This window comes from Centroberyx gerrardi, chromosome 15 (genome assembly GCF_048128805.1).
Source record: "Centroberyx gerrardi isolate f3 chromosome 15, fCenGer3.hap1.cur.20231027, whole genome shotgun sequence".
Classification (NCBI taxonomy): domain Eukaryota; kingdom Metazoa; phylum Chordata; class Actinopteri; order Beryciformes; family Berycidae; genus Centroberyx; species Centroberyx gerrardi.
The window spans coordinates 23419287-23442283 of NC_136011.1; the positions used below are offsets into that span (position 1 = coordinate 23419287).

At 41.0% G+C, this 22997-nt stretch overlaps 2 protein-coding genes across 2 annotated transcripts; both read right to left on the minus strand.

Moving 5' to 3' along the window:
• Positions 1-511: 511 nt before the first annotated feature.
• Positions 512-7672, minus strand: crls1 (cardiolipin synthase 1). Its single transcript, XM_071909198.2, has 7 exons — positions 7089-7672; positions 5909-6046; positions 4532-4661; positions 4208-4293; positions 3765-3833; positions 2162-2253; positions 512-1031 (listed from the first exon to the last, which is right to left on the minus strand). Exons 1-7 carry the CDS (start codon positions 7551-7553, stop codon positions 938-940), a joined length of 1074 nt encoding a protein of 357 aa, XP_071765299.2. The 5' UTR covers positions 7554-7672; the 3' UTR covers positions 512-937.
• A 405-nt stretch (positions 7673-8077) lies between these two features.
• On the minus strand, positions 8078-22234 carry mcm8 (minichromosome maintenance 8 homologous recombination repair factor). The gene is made up of 20 exons (XM_078288851.1): positions 21943-22234; positions 21416-21481; positions 21091-21173; positions 20427-20576; positions 19956-20053; positions 18778-18976; positions 18376-18461; positions 17386-17531; positions 16956-17030; positions 16691-16841; positions 15732-15762; positions 15134-15271; positions 14821-14881; positions 14186-14266; positions 13507-13702; positions 12917-13133; positions 11578-11787; positions 10547-10623; positions 9111-9300; positions 8078-8697 (listed from the first exon to the last, which is right to left on the minus strand). Exons 1-20 carry the CDS (start codon positions 22232-22234, stop codon positions 8605-8607), a joined length of 2640 nt encoding a protein of 879 aa, XP_078144977.1. The 3' UTR covers positions 8078-8604.
• Between the last annotated feature and the right edge of the window lie 763 nt (positions 22235-22997).

Below are 22997 nucleotides of genomic sequence, written 5' to 3' on the forward strand. Positions count from 1 at the left end.
AATGCCTACTCTCAACGCCCCGTCACAGGATGCATGCAACGTGGTGAACAGTTCAAATAAAGGAAGATTTTCCCTTTTCAGGTTGTTTCATTTGATGAATTATCAAAGGAGGCCTAGAGGCTGAAAACTACTCAGTATTGCACAAGAAAAAAAACAAAAAATGAGAGAAAGATCAGAAATAGACATGATAATACATTTTTAAAAAGAATCCTACCCCATAAATCATCTCATAACTCCCCCAGAAATATATTGTGACCCTCTAAGGGGGGCCGACCCTCAGGTTGAGAACAACTGCTGTAGATTGCTGGTAGCATGTTAGCCCATTTTTTTATCCCCATGTGACAACACTGATCTGTTCATTGCTGATTTAACATGGAAGATCTATTAGATTTGTGTCTCGCAGGATTAAACATCTGGCTTTCTTTTCCTGTAGAAATCTCACCCTTTACACACACACACACACACACACGCACACACGCAGGCAGATAAACACACAGTGTATACACCAAAGGAGATTCTTTTTGTTTTAATCATAAATCATTGGTTTACAAAAATGACAATCATTTGACAATGATTAGGTTGGCATAGCAACCTCTGGATTGAAAAAGAAAGAAAAAAACAATAGAAGCTCCTGCAGACTGCTTGACGTGTGTGTGTGTGTTTGCTGTTTGTATCTGTGTGTATGTGTCTCTAGTCCAGAGCCAGTCCAGTGGCAGAGCTGTAAGTTGTTTCTGTAGTGCTGCAGTATACCATTTGTTGCCGTGGTTGCCGTGTGTCATTGTCATGGCGACTCAATGTGGTTGTCACGACTACTTGGTGTCAGGGCTCCAGACGGCCGTACGTCCTTCCTTCCGGCATTTGCCATGGCTCCATAGTGTGACTGCAGTGGCTGTTCGGTGCCTTTGTTACGCTTTCTGGGTGTCTCCTGGTGTGGTTGTCATGGTGATTTGGTGTTCAGCACCTGGACAGTCTTGCGGCCGTAGTGCCAGTAGCTGTAGCCTGATGCTGCTGTAGTCACTGCTGTAACGTACCTACGATGCAAAACATTATATAATTTAAACAAGCATGTGTCATGTGAGGAATTATCAATTATCCTCCAAAGCTTGTCCACTTGTAGGTGGAAACTCAGTCAAAGCAGATACTGAGGCTGTGACAACTCTGACAATTAGCTGTGCGCAAATAATGTCTAAATATATAACAACCGAAAAAAAAGACAGCTGAAGAAGATTGTTGTGGTGTGGGTATAGGTCCATTCAGTAATGCCAAGTAAACCTGAATGGTCTGATGATAGATTGGTTTCCAAATTTAACCCAAAATTGATCAGATGTATTGGTAGCTAAATGCTCAGTTCCCAGTCAAGAGCGCAGAAATTAAACATGTCTATTCAGGTCTGTTGAGACAGAATTCCAATCAGCTGTTGACAGCTATTGTTGCTCAAGAGCTGTGGACCTCCAATATGGCCGCCAAAGGGAGAGTTACATCATCTGAAAGCCCTCTACTTCTAAATGCTAGTATCTAATATCAATGTTATAATTCCTCCCCAAACACGGCAGTTGCTGACGACATTGAACTTACAATAAATACAGAATTCCAAATAACAGCCGGTCTCTATAAAGTGCCTGGGAACGTGGCATATTTCAGCAAATGGTGGTCTGCAATGGATGCTGGATCAACAGTTATTCATCTACTTGTCAGAGATACAACCTTTTGTTTCTGTTGCAACAAATATGCTAAAAAAATAAAGAATACTAGAAAATGTGCTCAGTAGAGCACAGACCTCCGCCATGCCTGACAACACCCCGCAAGGCAGTTATGCAACTTTTGGTGATATTCCACACCCACCACCACGCCCCCTTTTGGCCAATCGACATAAAAAGTTAATCAGTTCTTCCTTGGCCCATAACCAACCTTCATACCAAGTTTTGTGCAAATCTGTGCCCAACTTTTTGAGATATCCTGCTAACAAACGGACGGACAAACACGCAGGCGAAAACATTACCTCCTTGGCAGAGGTAATTAAGACTAAGTGCAATCACAGCAGGGTAAATTATCAAAAAGAAAGTGGAGGAATTGTGGTCGTTACCATAGTGACAGACTGGAGAGGCTAACTGTGAGTATGTTTATGTACAGTATATGTAATATGTAATGTAATGTGTTTTACCATAGGCACTGCAACAGCACACTGTCTGTATATTGGAAGACTGGGGCCGCCAGGGAAGCTGCTACCAGAAGGAGCTGGATGGCCGTGTTCACCTACACACACACACACACACACACACACACACACACACACACACACACACACACACACACACACAGACATTAAGTTGGTTGGTATGGCTGGTTTAGACGACACTAATGAGAAAAACATTAAGGTAAAGGCACTGAAGCCTTTCACATTTGCAGGCTGCCTGCTTCTCTACCAGAATACTTTAATTTACTACTTTAATTTAGCTCATTATTTTGGGGTTAATACAATTTTGAAACCTGTTGAGCATGTGACAGGGGTTGTACCTGGTTCAAGGAACAAAAACAAAACTTTTTTTTACAATTAGTCCATAAATTGCTCCTGCCTACCACCAATATTACTGTGTACCAGATTCCCCAGGATTGTATTCTACAAAGTCAAACTTCCCCTAGGAAAAGACAACACTAAAACTAGAAATAACCGCCTCGCGGTTGTATGCCTCCGCCAATAAACTTTTTTTTTTATCATTGCAAGGACAGTCTTTATTTATTGAACATATATAATTAATGTGATTATTAGGTCAACTTAAAGGATTTTGGTGTCTCCAAAAGTAAGTGACAGCACTTCCACCGTTTTTGTAGAATGACCCAAGATCGTTTTCTCAGCTACAGTGGTAAGCAAAACATTATGATGTCACAGTGAAGTTGACCTTTGAACTTTTGGATATGAAATGTCATCACTTCATCATTTTATCCTATTAGACATTTGTGTGAAATTTTGTCATAATTAGCATATTAATTGTTGAGTTATGGCCAAAAACGTCTTTTGTGAGGTCACAGTGACCTTGACCTTTGACCACCAAATTCTATTCAGTTCATCCTTGAGTCCAAGTGGACGTTTGTGCCAAATTTGAATAAATTCCCTCAAGGCGTTCCTGAGATATTGCGTTCACGAGAATGGGACGTACGGACGGATGGACGGACAACCCGAAAACATAATGCCTTCGGCCACGGCTGTCGCCGGCGCAGAGGCATAAAAAACATCATAATACATTAAAATGCAATAACTGAAATACTAATACAACTGGGTATAAGACTATATTAAGAAAATGAATACTATGACTAATAATGATAACAGAAAATAGGAAAAAAGTACATGGATTATTTAAAGACGATATTGCTTGATTAGGATAGCTTTCATCTTACTTTTAAACAAAGATTCAGATGAACTATTTTTTTATGGGGTTTGGCAGACTATTCCATAGAAGCTGTCCTTGATATCGAACAGAAAATTGATCCTGGGTGGTTCTAAAGAAAGCAGAATGGAGATTGACATTCTGAATTTTTATCTGTAATTTTTTTTGCCCCATGCACCATCTTTTTCGATGTTTCAGTTAACAGAAAAAATGATAGTTGATCCAAAATTATCTCCTGTTCGGGAAGGCTGTGTTCTTGCTAAATCTCCACTCTAGCAAAGCACAAATCGAAATGATATTCAAAGCGGAGTATAGGGTTGGTGGGCGGCTGTGTGTGTGTGTGTGAGAGTGTGAGTGTGTGTGTGTGTGTGTGTGTCTCACCTTGCTGAAGAGCGTGGGTTTGAGCTGGGCTGTGGTGTAGCAGGGGTTAAAAAACTTACTGAGGGTCACCTGCAGAGAAATTCAGATAGAGGGAGAGACAGAGAGATTTTAAAAGTATTTTCATTTTCTTCCCACAGACATGATGGTTAACATGGAAATATCAGAATGCAAAGAATAACGCTTGTGGGAATCCAGAGTCAAATTACACTGTTACATAGTTTTGACAGGTCTTGTACCAAACAGTTGAAGGTTATGGTATTCAAATTTTTACTAAAAAGCAGAAAATTTGACTAGTTTAACTTGAGCTTGTATAGTGTATGTTTGAAGTGAGTGTGTGTGTGTCTTATCAGAGGTGGTTCAGTCTTGTGGCTGACCCAGAATACAGCAGTGTGTGTGTGCATATATAATGAGTGCATATGTACATATACATATATATGACTTACCGGTGGAGGTACAGTCTTGTATCTAACCCAGAAGACAGCAGCTATCAAACCAATGTCTCTGCAAATCACCAGAGCTGTCAATGGAGCTGAAACACAGAAAATGAATCATAAATAACCGCGTAATATTATATTATCATCACTAGAACTGTCCGGTGAAATACAATAGGGTGAAAAAACAAGTGGCTCTTTAATGGCTCATCCAATGTGGAAAATACCTGCAGATTACAGCTAACAATCTCCACTTTTAACTTATTGTGTTATTACACATTGGGCTCGGAGTATAAGAGCAAAAAAACAAAACAACACACACACAGTCACTTATACCTGGTATAAGTTGAGCATAGGTGAGGCTGACATATAAAATGCTGATGAGGATCTTATCAGCCAATGGGTCGAGAGCACTGCCCAACGCCGACTTCTGATTGGGCCATGTTCTGGCGATGTAGCCGTCTAACTGAGAGAGAGAGAGACAGAGACATCAGAGATTTTGTTTACAACAGCTTTTTTCCCAAAGGTCTAGGGTAAATGTGATTATCAAAGTTTTGTTATAATTGACTGTGTTGAAATGTCCACTGTGCTAAAGTTATCAGGGCATTATTGGTGGAAAACATGCTGATATTGATATTATCTCTGACAAGCAAACGTCAGACAATAATATTTGCAGGGCTGTAGTTTCAAGACCCCCTTAGTTGAGTCCGAGCCAATTCCAAGGCCAGAACAAATCAAGTCCAAAACAGGCGATAAACACTGTAGACCTCTTTCCGGGTGAAAACAATAATGATTAAGGAGGTTCTTAAGGATGAACAGAAATGGAGATCGACCTGCAAATCCACTCTGTCTATATACGCTTCGACATCCAACTAAACAATGACACAGACGTTTGAGGACCATTTCACATACAGGTTTTTACAGGTTAAACCTTTAAATTGGTTGCAGTGCTGGGGAGAAAATAAACAAAATATGAACAAATTTAGCCATTTTTTAAATATTTATAGACAGACAGGAAAAAGTTGGCTCAACATCCAAGTCCAAGACGTCAAAAAAGTGCTTCCAGACTCATGACCGAGGCCGGACTCAAATACTATAATACTGAATTTTTGTAAACCAATGCACCTATCAGGCTCCTCTGTGTGTATATGTGCAGTACTGTGCAAAAGTCTTAGGCACCCTAGATTTTTTTATATAAATTTTGACATAGATGTTTATTTGTTTTCTGCATTAGTGTGTCAGTAGACTGCTCTTTATAGTATTGTTTTTTTATATTTAGAAACTTTTCATTTCATTATTTTTGAAAGCATCTTCGCTTTACAGAATGTTTTTTACATGTGCCTAAGACTTTTGCAAAGTACTGAAACTGTTTCCAGCTCAATTCCTCCGGCTAGTAGAAACTTTGTACAGCGACTAAAGAACTATATTATTGTTTGGCTATGTATGATAATTATTTTAATGTGGGTATTTTAGTGTCTACATAGCAGGGTTGCATGCCATTCACTTGACATTCAGTCAGTTCAAAATGTATAGAGCAACTGCTACTAAAAGAGCATTCATTCTCCATCACTTCATAGTTTCAATGTGACGACCTTCTCAAGCCAAAAGCATCTGAATCGTGAAGAAATTCCCCATGCTGAATAGATGAATAGAGATGAAATAATAATAATAAGTGTTTTAGTATGTGTCTGTGTGTGTCAGAGTGTGTATTACCAGGTCAGTAGCTCCAGCAAGTGCGAACAGAGCCAGACTGAGGTGAAAGTGCTGCTGGATGATCAGGTGACCCAGGAACGGAGCCAACACAATCCGACACACGCACAACAGGTTAGGTATCGTCCATGGGTTCTCATACTGCAGAAAACAGATTACATTCATCAGTTAATACAGAGACAGAGAGAAAGATAACGATTCATAATGGCCTTTACACAGCCATACATACGCAGTCGTAATGTTGAATACACACTGACTGAATCAAACTACATTCGGTCTTATAAAATCTCCCTAAAGACTCCCTAAAGTCTTTGTAAGCTTGTCTGATTTTACCAGGGACAACAAAAATACAATCATCACACAAACACAACAGCTTTCACTACAGCAATACATTTTGCTGTTGAGACATTTATTAGGGGGCAAAGAAAATGCCCCTTTCTCTCATTTTTATTCCTTTTACAAATCAAAATATAACAAAAAAATTATAATATTGGCTCAAAACTATTGTGTCAGTGACAGGGATGTAGCCTACTGCAGGGTAAACCCAACCCACCTAAACAGTTTAACCACACTTTTTAAAAAAAAAAGTGCCATTTTTAACATGTCTGTGTGTCTTCTTGGGACAGATTTGTGTTACTTTTCAACACAAGAAATGTTAAACAACATAATGTGGTGTTAAAATGTATTTCCATTAACATATGTTGTGTTGATGTTGTCTCAAAGAAGACACAGATTTGTCAAAAAATAGCACGTCCTTTGATTGAACCTTTTTAGGCTGGCATAAATCTTTTTCACCTAATCTTCATAGTAGGCCTACACATCATCGTTAGTACTATCAAACAGATCTAAGTAATATCAAGATATGGTCTTTTGAGGGGAAAAAAGCAACATAAATGAATTAATTTCTGCAAATCTTATTGATTTTTGTTTATAGGCTACTGATGGTTGTGCTGCCTTATCACTGACTGGAGGATTAGGGTTAGGGTCAGTTTACCCACCTTTTTATTTACCACTACATCAGTATCTCTAAAACCAAACACACACATAAGAGGTGTGTGTATGTATTAATGGTTGTGAGAATATAATTCACCTATCCTTCTGTCTATCTTCTGTACACACTCATATAAACAGATAGACAGGTAAACAGACAGGCAGACAGAGAGGCAGTCAGCTGTTTACCTACCAGCTCTTTGAATTTAAACAGCCCCTGTCCCGGTACCGAACCGGCTTCACTGCGGTCCGCTGCCGGCGAGCCCTCGGGAGGCTCCTGGGGCTTTCCGCTGCACAGCCCGCGCGCCCCGGGGGACAGCAGAGAGCGGAAGCTGGCTACCGACCTCCCGTGACCTCCCCGGTGAAGGGATAAGGTTCCGTGCGCGTGCCAGGATCTCGGTGTGACCTCTGGGATGATTCCGCTCCAGCACGAGCCGCGGCTGTCCGCGCACGCGGAACTCCGTAGTTTGAGTCTGAAGAGCCACGAGCCGCTCGGCACGGATTGTTTCAGTCGCGGGCACTCGGTAACAGGTGTGTGTCTATTCCGCCATGACGCAGGCTCGAGCCGACACACACTCGCGGAGCGGGCGGCCACCAAACACCGAACGCCGCGCGAACACAGCGACACGTGACTCTTCCTAAAACACAGAAACAACATCTCAACCCCTCCGTTACCGACCTGCTGGTCTCGTGCTGTCCGTTCCCGTTTTCATGTTGAAGGTTTCGTTTCTGACGTTCAGGACCGAACGAACAGCAGCTCGAGACAGCAGGCTGCCATGTTGCCGTATTCTGATACGTGTACACGTTACGACGTCGTAAAATTGCCATTGTCAGCAACTACAGTCGTTTTTTTCTGTCGTCAACAAGGACTTTATTTTGAAAGGTTTTTAAAGCCAGTTTGTTTATAGGCTACTATAGTATAAATGTAAATATAAAAACATATACGCAGAATGCAAAGACAAACAGAGTAAAGCAGAAAAAAGAAACCGATAAAAGACATAACTTATAAGTAACAGCCACAGCTTTCTGGTTAGTATAAAATTCAATATATTTAACGTATTAAAAATCTTCTTTTATAACAACGATTACCGTAATGCCATACAAATAAGTTGTTTATTTATTTTGTAAAGTATTTACAGTGTTATATTTCTAGTGCAAGGTCACCTGTATGGAAAACACAGTTTATGATACAATATTGTACAGAAGAATAGAATAATATTCAGCATTAATAACACTCATGTCATTCAATAAACATGTTTACAACAAGTTTAAACTCAACAAATCCAGCACCTGCTCCTCTTCTGTCATAAGTTCAGCAAATCTTCAAAGACCAACAATAAAATAGAAAATGACAAAAAAAAAAAAAAACTCATTTAAAGCAGCATTCAAGGATAACACAATTTGCTTCAATCAAACAAAAACTGTCAGAATCACATCTTCAGAGAGCTTGATGTAAGGTCCCATAGAGAGTTAGACAGTCTATACTGTTTGTGTCAGTAATCAAGACAGTCTGTAGTTGGTATAGTCTGTCACCTCTTTTCTAGTCTGAAGGTCTGTAGTTTCATAAGTCAGTGGCCTGTGGATCGTCTGTACCACATAAAGTTTGTTTCTTTTCTAAAACGGGAAACTGTTCATTCAGTCTGAAAACCTGCCTTGTTGTAAGGTCTGTAGTTAGGAGCAGCTGTCTGTGTCTGTCGCAGTGTCAGTAGTCAGATGGTCTGTAGCTGGTACAGCTTGGCTCCCCTCTTCAGTAGGAAACCCTGTTCATTCAGGGAGCTGACCAGACCTTCAAAGTCCATCACCTGGAAGGAATAAATGAATGAATAAATAAACACACACACACACAGTATTTTTGCTTTTAGTGTGTGTAGTGTTGTATTTCAGTGTGCTTCAGTGTTGTCACCTGTATATTAAGTCTCTCTCTGCCAGGTGTGTGTGTGTGTGTATGTGTGTGTGTATTTCAGTGTGTCTCAGTGTTGTTACCTGTATATTAAATCTAAGGTTAAGGTTCAAGGTTTACATTTAAATTGTCTTGATGGGAGAGACACTGCTGCACAGTTTTCACATCACAATTCATACTTAACACAGAGCCACATAAACATACAAGACACACAAGGAAAAAACCTAAAAAACCTAAAAGAAAACACCTAAAATATCATAACAAGCACATTTGTGTGTGTGTGCATGTGTATTTCAGTGTGTCTCAGTTTGTCACCTGTATGTTCAGTGCGTCGGCCACGGAGCGGAGCAGCTGTAGGTCAAACGTCTTCTGATTGGTCCTCTGAGCGTGTGCGTGCAGCGCGTTGACCAGTCGCTTCGCAGCGCTGCGCTGACTCATGCCCGACCCCAACTGAGAGCGCTGGAAGTCCAGACTGCCCAGACCGTCTGAATAGGTATCAGCCAGACTGGAAAACACACCCAGACACACACTGTTTACACATAGATCCCCTGACATCTTAAGGGTTAACAGATAGACTGTAAACCAGTTCTGGTTAAAATGATGATCTTGATTGTGTTACTAGGCGATGTGATCAAAATGATTAATCTTGAGAATTGGTCTTGATGATTTGAGAAGCAATATTATGATATTTCATGGTACTGCAGTTTTTGCATGATCTATCAGCACCAGCACACATTCTTTATTTTGTTTTAACCTTTATTTATTGACTGTTCACATTTGCAGTTTCACACATTCTCCCATTAATGTATGTGTAAACAAAATGTTTCAATACTGCTGATATGCCAAAATTCTATTAACTGTGGAAGATAAAATCATGATAAATGAATGCACATAATTAATTGTACAGCCCTACTAGAAACACGTGAAAACACATGGTTGTATGTAAATGTCGTCTTGTAGTAGTGTGTTGCAATGTGTCCTATATGTTTTTTTTTGTTTGTTTACTGCAAATACATTGCAGGATTTATTCTAATCTCTGGGAGGACTGAGCTGAACTGAGCAGATATAAATCTAGCCGCCCTAGGCTGCCTGAAAAGGTATCAGCAAGACTATAAAAATATGAAGACAGATGGCAAGAGACAGACAGACAGAGAAAAACAACAGACAACAGAGGTAGGTGTAGGTGTCTGCCAGGCTAAAAACAGAAACACAGACAGTGTTGGAGTGTGGAATTTAAAGTTCCTAGGCTCAGTGAATAGGTGTTTGCCAACTGCACAGCGGGATACACTCAGGTAGATAAACACAGAGAGGGAAACACTCACTAGGTATGAACCAGACTATGTATATAGAGAAAGAAATGTAGACTAGCTGCGAATCTAAATCTCCTTGACCGTCTGAATAGGTCTGCCAGACTAGTTATGGATATAATTTTAATTTAATTTTATTTATTTATTTGAAATTCTGAAAAGTTTAATTCTAAACCATTAACCACTTGAAAAAAGCGACACCTTCCCCACAAAATTAGAACAAGCTAAGATACTTTTTAAAGGATAGCAGGTAGCTCAACTTCTTGGTTGACAAAACGCTAACACTTTTACAGACCTGATCATCTGTATTTCAGACATATCGAATGATGAACTTTTTTCCAAAGTTGGCATATAGTGTTTTAGAATGAAGCCCGAAGCCACTGATCCAGATTATATACACAGTTGTGATGTGACAAACTGCAGCGACGCTCCTGTGCGTGTTACCTGTGTTTCATGATCTCCACCACGTCTTCAGCGTCACTCTTGGTAGCCGTCTCTCTGAGCTCCAACCTGGCTCTAGCCTGCACACACACACACACACACACACACACACAGAGAAAGAATCAACGGCATAAGTATTGCGGTAGTAGTGGCAAATTGGTTCCTTTTGATATACACTCAAAAACTTCTATTTATGATTGAAACGGAGTTGGCAGTAGCCTAAAAATTATAGAAGAAAAAAATGGGATGTTAGCTAATTCTCTTAAGGCTTTCAGGATTTCCTCAGTTTCTATATGAAGGGTTTCTCTGATGTGCAGCTTGATTTGTGGGACGGGGATTCTGCACAGTGCCAGAATACCTGGTATAAGAGGCTGCCAGGAACACCTCCTCTGAAGAAAAATAGTGGCTTTGGAAATTTGCAATAGTCAACATAGCCATTTTGATTTTTTTAGGTGCTTGGGACGGAGCACCTCAATAAGAGCTGGGCTTTCTGTGTTCGTCAGCGCTGGCAAAGTCTGTGGGTGTGTCTTTGAGGATTTACAGACAGGATTAGTCCCAGTGAGATGCTAGATTGTGTTAAGATTGGACATGCGAGCATATGTATATTTACTGGTGCTCTATCCAATAATGCATACTCCTCTAAGTACCTAAGAAGCGTGTTTAATTGTGCAGCCCTAAATGAGAGAAAGACAGATAAATAGACAGATTTACATAAATGATTATGATTCACCTACAGGTATACAATTAACCGTGTATATTCGTATATTGTGATTTTACAATTGATAACCGTAAAATACTGCCACAAAATAAAAACATTTCATTTAAAATGTCGGTGAAACAAGGCAAGATGTTGCGATAAGACGCAAAAACTGCAGTGAAATTATTCTATTCCCAAAATAAGTAGGACTAATAAACGTGATTAATAATCATAATCACAATATCTAGAAAGTTACTCCACAATAATTTATTTTATTACTAGTGACTCCAGTTGTCGTGTGGTAAAAGGTGCGATGGGTGAATATATAGAAACTTGCCTCAGACAGTCTGATTAGAGACTCCAGTTGGCGTGTGGTGATGGGCGTGGCGTCGGCAGACTGAGCCTGGGATCGCAGCGACAGGTAGAAGTCCTGAAGTGTGCGCGCCGCTTCGGGAGAGAGAGACGGATGGACGTACTGACGAGCGTAGCTGATGTACTTCCTTAACAAGCACACTGGAATGGGGTCCACAGATTCTCCTGCAGGGATCTGGAAACAGACACACGGTATAAATGCAATGTGCACCACTGATTCTCAACCTTTTTCATATGAAGGACCCCTAATGTACAGTAGTACAAATTAGGCCCACGGACCCCCATTTGACCCAAATCTGAGAATATTTTTATTGTGAGATACGATTTTGTCTACATTTCTTCTACATACGCCAATTTTATTAACTTCTTGTAAATTAAATAATGGTGAAGTTTAACAATTCTGAATTTTGCTGGGGACCCCCTGTAACCCCCTCAAGGACCCCTGGTGGTCCGCGGACCCCATGTTGAGAACCACTGACACAATACAAACATTATCATGACTGACATATGTCCTATACAGACAGGCTGTTACAGGGTCCAGACATTCAACTGGAGAGATCTGCTGATATGCATAACACATTATAAACCCACTTATGCAGTTTTGCAGATAAATAAGAGAAGTAGATAATAAATAAACTGTAAATAACATGAAATGTATATATATTTTTTCCTATCAAAAGCCATTGGCAGTGCTTTTGAAGAGGGGGAGCTGAAACTGCAGAAAGTGTTTCCCTGTAGGACAAATTTCTCTCACATACTAACAACAAAACAGCACTGTTGTCGGAACGCAAGATAATAATATCATCTAAAATTATCTGAAGTGGGACTTCATGGTAACATATTTGCCAAACCTAATCTGGATTTACATTCATGCGTCTAAAGTTTACTAAAGTAAACGTACACATGACACTAAACATAATAAAATATAGTACAGGTACATGTAGGAATGCTCCGATCTAGATTTTTGTGGCCGATGCAAATCTCATGTAAGCACAGTTAATACACACTGTTTTATGAAGCAATGTGGATTCAAAAACTTTTAACTGTCTGCATTATATAGTGCCATATAAGTCTATGCTTTTGTGCTGTGTGGCAGACGAAAATACACTTTCTTTTTTGCCTCTGAGCTCTGTGCCAAATTAAGAAATGGTAGTGAGTCATTTAGGTAGTAGCCTGTGGTTTTTCAAATGCCTTGTCATGATGTTCATTTACACATCCTGGATTGAGGGTGGTGTACCAAACGGATTATGTTTTTTTACAGATACCAGTCCTAGTGTGGATGGTATGTATGGTCCGTTTTTAACCTGCAGGCGTTCGGACAGGGGCGTGTCCGAGTGCTCCAGCAGCACGGAGCTCTCCAATTCGCTGTTGCTGGCCCTGGTAACCACGGCGCTGCTGGTTCTGCCTCTTCCTGCCCTGGTTGCCATGACGTGCTCTGACAGGCGGCGGTCATGTGACTCCTCCGGGATGTCCAAGAGGAGGAAGACCACGTCGAAACGAGAGAGAAGAGCCGAGCCCATTCTAGAGACACAACAATAAATACAAATCAAACACCTAACATACATGAACACACATATATGCATCTATCTATTTGTCTGTCCAGAAGTGTTAACACATCTGTTGTTGTCTTCCCCACTGACTAACACATTGACAAGCTTAGAAAACAAACGACTGAGCAACACACTGACAAACTAAGAAACCAATGACAACCTAAAAACTGTCTGACTAATGAAATCACTGACTGACTAATTAACTTGCCTTAGATTTTCAGAGACAGTTTGGCTCTGTTGTAATATCCTCCAGTGGGGTCATCAGTACCTATAACTGACTATTGAACTGATTGACTGACAGGCTAACTCACTGGCTAATTAACTTGACTGTTCAATTAACTTACTTTAGATTTTCAGAGACCGTCTTGCCTCTGTTGTAATGTCCTCCACTGGGGTTGGCAGCAGCGATGACTGAGGTCCTGGCAGGCAGAGAGGAAACTATTCCAGCCTTGGCCAGACTCACAGACTGCTGCTCCATGGCTTCTAACAGAGCCTGCTGCTGCTGGCCCAACTTATCAAACTCATCAATACAGCACAGACCTAAAGAGAGAGAGAGAGAGACAGAGGGAGAGAATGAGGGAGGAGGAGGATGAGATAGAGAGAATGAGAAAGAGCCAGTGACCATGACCAACACTAAATTTGGGTAAATAGATTGAATCTATGGGGTCTGAAATCTGTTTCATACCCATTTTGTGATTTAGGCTGATAAGAGTGTAGCTTTAACATGAGTTAGCCTAACCCAAACATTTGTATCTTCTCTTATCTCTCTCTCACACACACAGACCCACAGTCCCCATTCAAAGACAAACTCTAACTCAAGTGTCCCAGCACAGTAACCACTGACTGTAGGTCTGCTCAGTTTGCATCACATTATGCCAAGTCCTCTTGGTGTGACAAATTCATAAAAATATTCATGACTGGTGGGAGGACCTCAAAATCACCACAACAGATCAATATACAGACAGACAGACAGACAGACAGACACATACACACCCAAACAAACCTCCTAGTTCTCATTCCTACCTTGGTCAGCCAGCACCAAAGCTCCAGCCTCCAAAGCATAATCCCCTGATCCTGGGTCTCTGGACAAACTCACTGTCAGTCCTACAGAAAGAACCTCATATATTATATCCGGAATCAATTTATTGGTAAACTACAAAAATTACTCTAGGAATTTGTCTTGGTGATACTGGCACACACGAGAGACAACAAGACCTCACATTTAGTGAAAGGGGAGAGTGTCCCATACCATGAGACAGTTGTACTGAGAAGGATGGAAATGCATGGAATAAGCTCTGAGCCTTGTGAAGCATGGACATACTGTAGATCCTGAGGCTAAACTATCATATTGCACGATAGGAAACAAACTTTTTGGTCACAGTGGCTGGAGAATTCCAAGATTCATTACCCACTTTTATTACTTCACCATAGAACTATAACTTTTAAAACAGAAAAGGACATCTGGGCGATAGTTGGTTACTAACAAAGTGGCTAGTGGAATAGCAAGATTTACCAGCCACTCAGTCGAAATTAACCAGCTTTTGGCTGTTGGCTGCTATTAATTTCCCAACCCGATTATATCATAACAGGTCTATATATCCGTGCAGAGCATAATCACCGTAATTATCATAATACATAATTTAGAGACTACTGTTTACCTGAGGTGCTGGTGCTGTTGCCACACACATAGATTCCTCTGGGAGCCACGTTACAAACGGCCTACACCCACAGAGGAACACATTCACACACACGCACAAAAGACGTGGGTTTTTCTACATTTACATTTTGAAACTGGTTCAGAGAACAAATATGGCTTCAGCAAGTACACACGTAATCACTGCATAGAAGTCATAATACCCTTGAGGAATGACGTGCTGTATGAGCTGCAGCTGAACCCATAATAACAGTAAAGGATGCCCACTCGGAAATGATTTGCTCTATTTAAAGTGTTCAGTGTGTATTCAGTGTTACCTGCAACATCTGACTCTTTCCCAGTCCAGGGTCTCCCACCACCAGGATGTGTGGGTCTCCTCTGACGGGGATGCTGTTTCGACCTGTGTGTTTCTGTCTGCCTCCAAATAAGGCCAAGGCCAGGGCAGCTTTCACCAACTAGGGACACACAACACTTCAGCTCATTACCCTGATACTTAATCTTTTACAACCCTAAGAACTGGTGCAGTGAGCCTAAGTACTGAGACAGTTGGTTGAAGTTGGCTGTTTCAAAGCCTAACTTTTGCTCACTGTCTGAAGATCTAGGCTTTAAAAAGACCAATTTTAGCTCAGTGTACCATTGCTGACCCTATTGACTGCAGATAGGTCTGTTTGATCTACGAGATTTTACACTGATCCTGAACATCAATGTAACAGGCAAACTGTAGCATTGTTGACAAAGCAAGACTACAGGAAACATTCCCTGCTTGCCCGGTATGAATGAGACAACTGCTCAGTGTATCAAGAGGAACCCGTAATCCCCCAATTTATCTGTAACATCAAATCCATCTGTAATCTGTAATGAAAATCCTACTTGTAATCTCCTCCCGCCTAATGTGCAATGCTTCACCCAACTCACCAGATGGCCGTAGATGGCAGGACAAAGAGAACTGAAAAAGGAGAAGAGAGTGTTTAGTATAATGTCTTGTTATGTGTTAGTACAGTGTTACAAATCATTTCTAGTATTAGCACTAATAGGCTGTTAGTTTTAGAAAAACCACAACCAAAATTGACAATAACCAATACTACTATATCAGTTACTAATACTACTACTAATAACATTATCTAACTGTATTATTAGCCTCAGTAGTTGTGGGTGTTACTATTTCTTGGATGATGTACAGCTCTACACTACATTATGATTACTATGAGGGTTAGACTAGAAAATTGGTATTGGCCTTTTCTTAAAAATTGGATATTGACCAGTCAGTGTCATCCACCTCCAATAAGATGGATATTATGGAGCTTGGTTGATTACTTAATTATTGCAGAATTGATCAGTACTACACTGATTGTCCTTAACATGAAGTGATTCTAATGTGACATTTTCATTGGATTCCACCAAAGTATGTATGAATATATATCGTTGTTGTTGTTGGGTGAAAACTTTGTATCTCCAAAACGTCAATTTTTCAAGAACTAAGAAAAACAGCCTTGTTTTTAGCTCCATGACTTTGACGCACCATGAAGCAATTTTGAGTTTATCCAACTGGTTTTGAAAGGATTTCATAAGTCCAATAAGTCAGAGAAACTTCTTAACCCATAGAGGACTAAATATTCCTTCAATTGCAGTCAAGAGGTTTTCACATGACAACATCGATATTTATTGTTATTGGCTATTAGCAGCTTCAATCCAAAAATAGTGTCATTGGCCTTTAAGGACCCATCTTGGTCAAACTCTAATTATTATTATCATTAATATTATTATTATTATTAGTAGTAGTAGTAGTGTTGGTTGTGGTCATATTAAAAGTAGCAGTTGTAGAGTAAGCAATGTCTGTAATATTACTGTAATATTGTCAGTAGTATCTATCTTACTGTACTATGAGTCTCAGCAGGTCAGGCTGTGACTGGATTTCCTGGATGGCGTACAGCTCCTTCAGAGTGAACTCCTCCCCTCCAGAATGATCCCCCCCTGACCCCGACCGACCGCCGCGTGACTCCTGACCTCCCATCTGAGACTGCTGACCTAAACATTCAAAACAAACAAAACCTTACTGACCTGGACACTAAAACTTTATGGGGCACAATTCGTCAAGTTAAATTGAAAAAAATACACATGCACATGTACACGAGCACATACCTTTGGCATTGCTGACTGAGTTGGCTTCAATATAGAGGAGGAACATACACTGGTCCTTCTTTCCTCTGGAACTGCCTGCACACAAAACATACATGGTCAATATGTGTAATTAGTGTATATGTGTTTTTTAACCATTATTTACCTAGTAAAATGCCTTGCTCAACGGCAGCATGACAGTGGTTGTTGAGAGGGAAGAGTACTTCTCATTCATTTCCTCCTTCCAGATTTTTTCCACTGACTGTATATGGTTTACAGTTTATACTGTATGTGTCTGAATATTTTTACATATCATTAATAACCTTGATTATTCCAGCAATAGTCGTAGTGTCTCCAGGGTTAGTCACTGCTAAAGTTGACAAAATTTACCAGTATTTGGCTGGTGGTAATATCCCACCCTGATTAGAATGTGTGTGTGTGTGTGTGTGCGTACCGTCGCTGGTAACCCTAACTATCCCCGTCACGGTAACAGTGTCTCCAGGGACGCAGCTGTCACACAGGTCGGCGGTCAGGTGACACTCTACGGTGCGTGGGATTCGTCCAGCCTCCCTCTGCTCTCCACCAATCAACTCCTGCACCCTGGGGCGGCACGGAGAGCAGAATACAGTATGTGTGAGTCAGGATTTGAGCCAGGCTGCATCTTTGCATCAGAAAATATCCTGACAGAAGTTGGGGTGCGCTCACACTATTCTGTTTTTTTGCAGGAAAAAGTGCTGCCTCAACCACATTTTGTGCTGATAATGAAAACGCAGGTCATGCGACGTGCATTTTGTTTCCTTAACAACCAGCTACAGCAGCTGCCATTACCAGCCTATAGGACTTCTTATGTCTAACTGTCAAACACTCCACAGAAACTCCTGCAACAAAGCCACTGTGCTCCATACTGACTCTTTATAACAGGACTAACAGCTACTACCAACTTTTCTACATTTTCATTCTGGTTGTTGTCAAAAACTGTCAGCTGCCTACGTAAAGTTCAATCCTGCCTCTTCTTCCTTGTGAGTAGTCGGCTCGCAAAAATGCAGTCCACATCATGTGCACTCTTTCTAAAACGATGACTCTTTCTAAAAAGTTTAAAGTTGCATTCTCAACTTTAGAAACCACTCTGCTCTGTCTAAAAAGACGCCAGGCAAAGTCTGTTTTCCACCAGCCACACAGCATTTATTGTCATCTTGTACAAAAGGTGCTGGCAGTTTGAAAAAAGTGGAATAGTGTGAACTCTCAGTTGGTCGATGCCCCCAACTGGCCGCCCTCGGTAACTTCAAAACGGCTTGCACTGATCATTAAAGCACTGCTAGAAGGGTTTCAGTGGGCCATACTTTGCCACAGTTTTCCCCCGTAGCTATGTTCTGTGCATGTGCTCACACACAAAAATGTTTTTACCCACGTACAATACTGTGTATGTATGTGTGTGTACACTTACTTGATGGTCTGCCAGTCTACAGTGTGTGTAAGAGGAGAACTCCTGTTGGGGGTGAAGGAACGACTGCGACACTCGGGCTGGACACACTAAGAGAGAACAAACACATACAAAAATTAAAAAGTAAACTTAAGTAAACCATTGGTAATGTCAGGGAGTGTGTGTGTGTCCAAAGACAGTGGGTATGTGTGTATATATGCATTACAACTTGGATAAACTATCATTGTAGCAGCAGCACACAGAGTATAAAAGAGATGCTGTGTGTTTATTTATCTTGAAAATTAACTTGGAAATATAGATTTTATGACGCCTATGATAAAGTAGCACTGTCATTGTCTCATCATCAATGTGGCTGGCTCAGGGAGTGTGTGTTTGAGCAGTGTGTGTGTGTGTGTATATATATACCTTGGTGGGTGCAGTATATCTTCCATGCAGCAGCGGCAGAGAGTGTGTGTGTGAGCATCCCAGGCACCTGAAGGCCAGTCTGCTGCAGAGAGGTTTGATGTTGCTCACCCTGACCACTGTACCCCTCACACACACCAGCCGACCGAACACACTCGCACGCAGAGTCCGCAGCGCAGTCAGCGGTTCATAGTTATACAACCTTGACAAAGAGAGAGAGAGAGAGAGGAAGAGACAGAAAGAGAGTTACACAGAAGTTGATAGAAGTCACCTTCATTGATGTAATACTTAACATTGGCAGATTAACTTTCCTGGTAAAGAGTCCAGGTTTGTTCTCACAACCATTAATACTGCCTCTGATGAACTGGCAAAGGACAAAATAGAGCCAGCTTACTTGCTTGCTGTTGCTGCTTTTGGATGATGAAAAATTTAGCTTGAAGCTAAGCGATTTCAGTTTGTCAATTGTCTGGAATTTGCCTATTTATACCTGGTGCTAAAAGAGGAAGGTACTTTGTTATAACCGCATCTTTAACTGTCCCTGATATCAGCTGACAAGTTTCTATTCAGATGCTGAGGAGCTCTTATTTTGGGATAGGTCCAATTTAAATACATTTTGCCAACTATGTGATTATTTATTTGTCACCTTGGCACCATTGAAAAAGAGGGTCCCAACCCTCATTGTGTCTTCCAAGAACTAAATAAAGGTCGAATAAAAAAAAGAATGAATTTGAACGTTCTTCTCACATATGTTGACAAGGAACATTTGTGGAAATGTTAGTAGGTCTTGACACAGCAATTTGCCAGAGATTACAGAAATCCATGTTACTCTGGCTGTCACAAGTTTAGCAACATTTGTGGTAAAGGCTGAATGGGTGGAAAAGGTTAGAGAGACAAAAAAAATCTTAATATTAGAATTTTTCAAGACATGGTCAACATTTTCAAATGGCATAATTTTTCCACATTCTCCCTGGCAGAAGGAATCATCACAGGTTGGTCTTTGGAGAGCTATGATGGTTTTTTTGTGTGTTATAACACCTTTTCAGTGGAAAAAGGAGGATTTTCAGTGGAAAACCTTTTCTGCTTTCAACTCTCCACCTGGTCATCTGTGGTCTCGTGTTTATGTGTCACCTGGCGTTGATGTGAGGTATGCTAATTGCTTTGTGTGTGTGTGTGTGTTTTACCTAGCACTGATGTGAGGTATATTGATGATTGGTGTAGCTACAGGAAGCGCCTCCCCTTGCAGCTCAGCAGCCTGTTTCTCTAGGTCTGTAGTCAACACCTGAAAACACACACACACACACACACACACACACACACACAGGTCCACAATGTCAATCTCCTATTCACTCTCTCAATGGAGCAGTTCCATGCTTCGTCTCTTTTACTGACTTCAGACGAGAATTTTAGTTCTCTAGCTTCTAGCATGGGAGAAAGTTCATGTTCACAAATATTGTGTGTAAGCATAATGTTAATTGTTTTAAGTATACATTTTCAGTTTAAACATTCATTAATCAACGGCTCACACCAGGATTATTTTACTATATAAACTATGAGTCTATATGTAAAGGTTCAGGAAGGCTAGAATTTGCAGAACATAGTGGTGGTAGCGACTGTAAGTGTGTGTGTGTGTGTGTGTGTGTGTCTGTGTTTACCTGGTGAATGGCCAGTCCCAAACAGTTGAGGATCATCTCTGGCTGTTCCCTCAGCTGAGTGGTTAGTTCGGGGAGCGCCCGACACACCGTCCAGTTTCCAGTCAGGTTCCCGTAATCCACTAGCACGCTGCCCTGACGTTCTATCTCATCCTGCATGCACACACACACACACACACACACACACACACAAGCAGCCTGGTAATGTGTAAAGGACAACAATAGACTAGTCTTCTCTTCTCTTTTACGTTGTCCTGCAGATGACTGATTTCCTCTGGGGCCATCCATACTAAAATTGTATGCACTTATGGTATTGAAAGGCACTTTGGAAAAATGCAGCCACCAATTGGCAAATGTCCACAAAACTGCATATGTTATAATGCTATACTATACTACTGAGTCATTAACTATTCTACTGACATCTTTCCTACTGAACCAGTACGAATACAGACCAAGAGACAGACTGTCAGGTTGTCAAAACGTTTGATACAGGAGTACAGACAGATAGACAGACATACATACATGTACTGAGTCAGACAGACAGATAGGTAAGTCAGACCATCAAGTAGACAGGTAACTAGACAGACAGATAGGTAATCAGACTGACAGGCAGACAGACAGGTAGTAGGTAGTAATCAGACTGAAAGGTAAACAAACAGAGACCAACCTTGTCATAAAGGTGAATCTTAGAGGTGAAATATTTTTCAAACACCTTGATCTTCTCCATACAGGGTGAACTTTCTATGAAGCCTGCACACACACACAAACACACACACACACACACACACACACACCACACAGATGCAGACAGACACATCATCATTAAATATGTGCAGTATTTACAGTATGCATCATTGTCATCATCATCATCATCATCATCATCATCATCATCAACCCTACGTAGAACCAAAGCTGAACGTACACACACACAACGCTGTAGATACAAACACACACACACACACACACACACACACACACACACACAGGTGTACCTTCAGTAAAGTAGAGGCCCCACCCTTTGTAGGGACACAGTATGTCTAGAGTTGACTGATAGAGACCTAAAGAGAGAGGGACAGAGAGACAGACAGAACATTACGATCGTGGTATAAATTGTGACAGATATGGACACAGCTTTTTCTATGTAGTTCCTTTTTCAGTGGCTAAAATGTTCCAAGAATTGTGCATGTGACAGGGATGAGATGCTAATTTTTGAGATTTATTCAAATGAATGATTTTCTCCCACATGCAGCAGAATTTGTAGCCCTGTGATTCTCCACAACTTCGACCCATTTTATATTCTCATGGCCCATTTTGGGGTGAGTTTGATAAGTATGTAAAAACATTGAAACCCCATTTTTTTTTAACTGATGTGAACATTGACATGGTCCTGTATGTTCTGAATAAATTCCATGATCCTAGCATGTATGAAACCCATTCAAAACAAAGTTGACTTATTGGAGACATGAGGTTTTCATTCTACAGCAAATATAGAAGAGTGTGACTTGAGAGTGTAGCTCACCCCTCTGAGTGCTGACTCCCACTCCTCCTCCACCACCTCTCCCTCCTCCTCCTCCTCTTCCTGCTGCCGCTGCTCCTCCTCCACCTCTCCAGGATCTACCCCTCCATCCTCCCCTTTCCCCTCCTCCTCTCCAACCTCCCCCTCCTCTCCAACTTCCTCCTCCTCTCCATCCTCTGCTTCCACCTCCTCCTCTCCATGCTCCGCTTCCCCCTTCTCCTCCTCCTCTCCATCCTCCGCTTCCTCCTCCTCTCCCTCCCCTCCATGAGCCTCTCCTGGATCCCTCTCCACTCATCCCTTTCCTGAGAGAAAGCGAGAGAGAGAGACAGAGAGAGGCAGAAGACAGGTGGACGGCAAAAAGTCTTTGTCAAAAGTGCAGCTTGGTGGATTGGATGCATACCAAAATAAAAATTAAGAAAAAGTCTTCAAGTCATGTTCTGCGAAGAATGTGTGGTTGCATTTGAGTGAGGAGGCATTTAACCGGTAAATTTGGGGATGCAGTTTGGTGTGAAGTTCTCTTATGTACATAAACAGAAAACAACGTGAGTCAGAGAAAAGGACTGCTTGCTTTAAACAAATAACTTGTTCTTTTTAACTCTGTGTCTCATTATGTTGCCTTTTACTTGGAGTATTATTGTATATTCTAATATTACACTGCCCAAGCATTGCCTTGTGTAACGTTGTTACCATTCTTTCACTCCTAGCCCTGATACCTGCCGTTCTCTTATATGGAGAGACAGTCTTGCCAAGCTCCATTCAAAAATCTGGCAATTTAATGTAGCTGTGCTCATCAGCAGAGATGCATATCTCGCAACAGATGAATTAAGACCTTTTACAAATCATTAGGACCCACTTCAAAATTCGGCATACAAATGATCCATCACTTGCACTTTATTTCAATAAAATCTCAACTTTTTTTTAACTGTTTCACACTGGTCGCTGCCGCCCACAAACAGTGTTTTGGTTTAAGAAGACCGTGGGAATAGCTCGCTAACAAACTGTAAAAGTTAATCTTTATTTGAATAAAATGCTACGTGGTGTACTGATGTATGCCGCGG

Coding starts and splice junctions, on each gene's coding strand:
- mcm8 (XM_078288851.1), bottom strand. CDS start 22,234: ATGAGTGGAGAGGGATCCAGGAGAGGCTCATGGAGGGGAGGGAGAGGA. Junction 15,272..15,731: donor CTGCCATCTACGGCCATCTG/GTGAGTTGGGTG, acceptor GTGTGTCCCTAG/TTGGTGAAAGCTGCCCTGGC. Junction 13,134..13,506: donor ACGGTCTCTGAAAATCTAAA/GTAAGTTAATTG, acceptor TTGTGTCTCTAG/AATGGGCTCGGCTCTTCTCT.
- crls1 (XM_071909198.2), bottom strand. CDS start 7,553: ATGTTGTTTCTGTGTTTTAGGAAGAGTCACGTGTCGCTGTGTTCGCGC. Junction 2,254..3,764: donor AACCCACGCTCTTCAGCAAG/GTGAGACACACA, acceptor GTGTGTGTGTAG/GTGAACACGGCCATCCAGCT. Junction 1,032..2,161: donor GTGCTGTTGCAGTGCCTATG/GTAAAACACATT, acceptor TTTGCATCGTAG/GTACGTTACAGCAGTGACTA.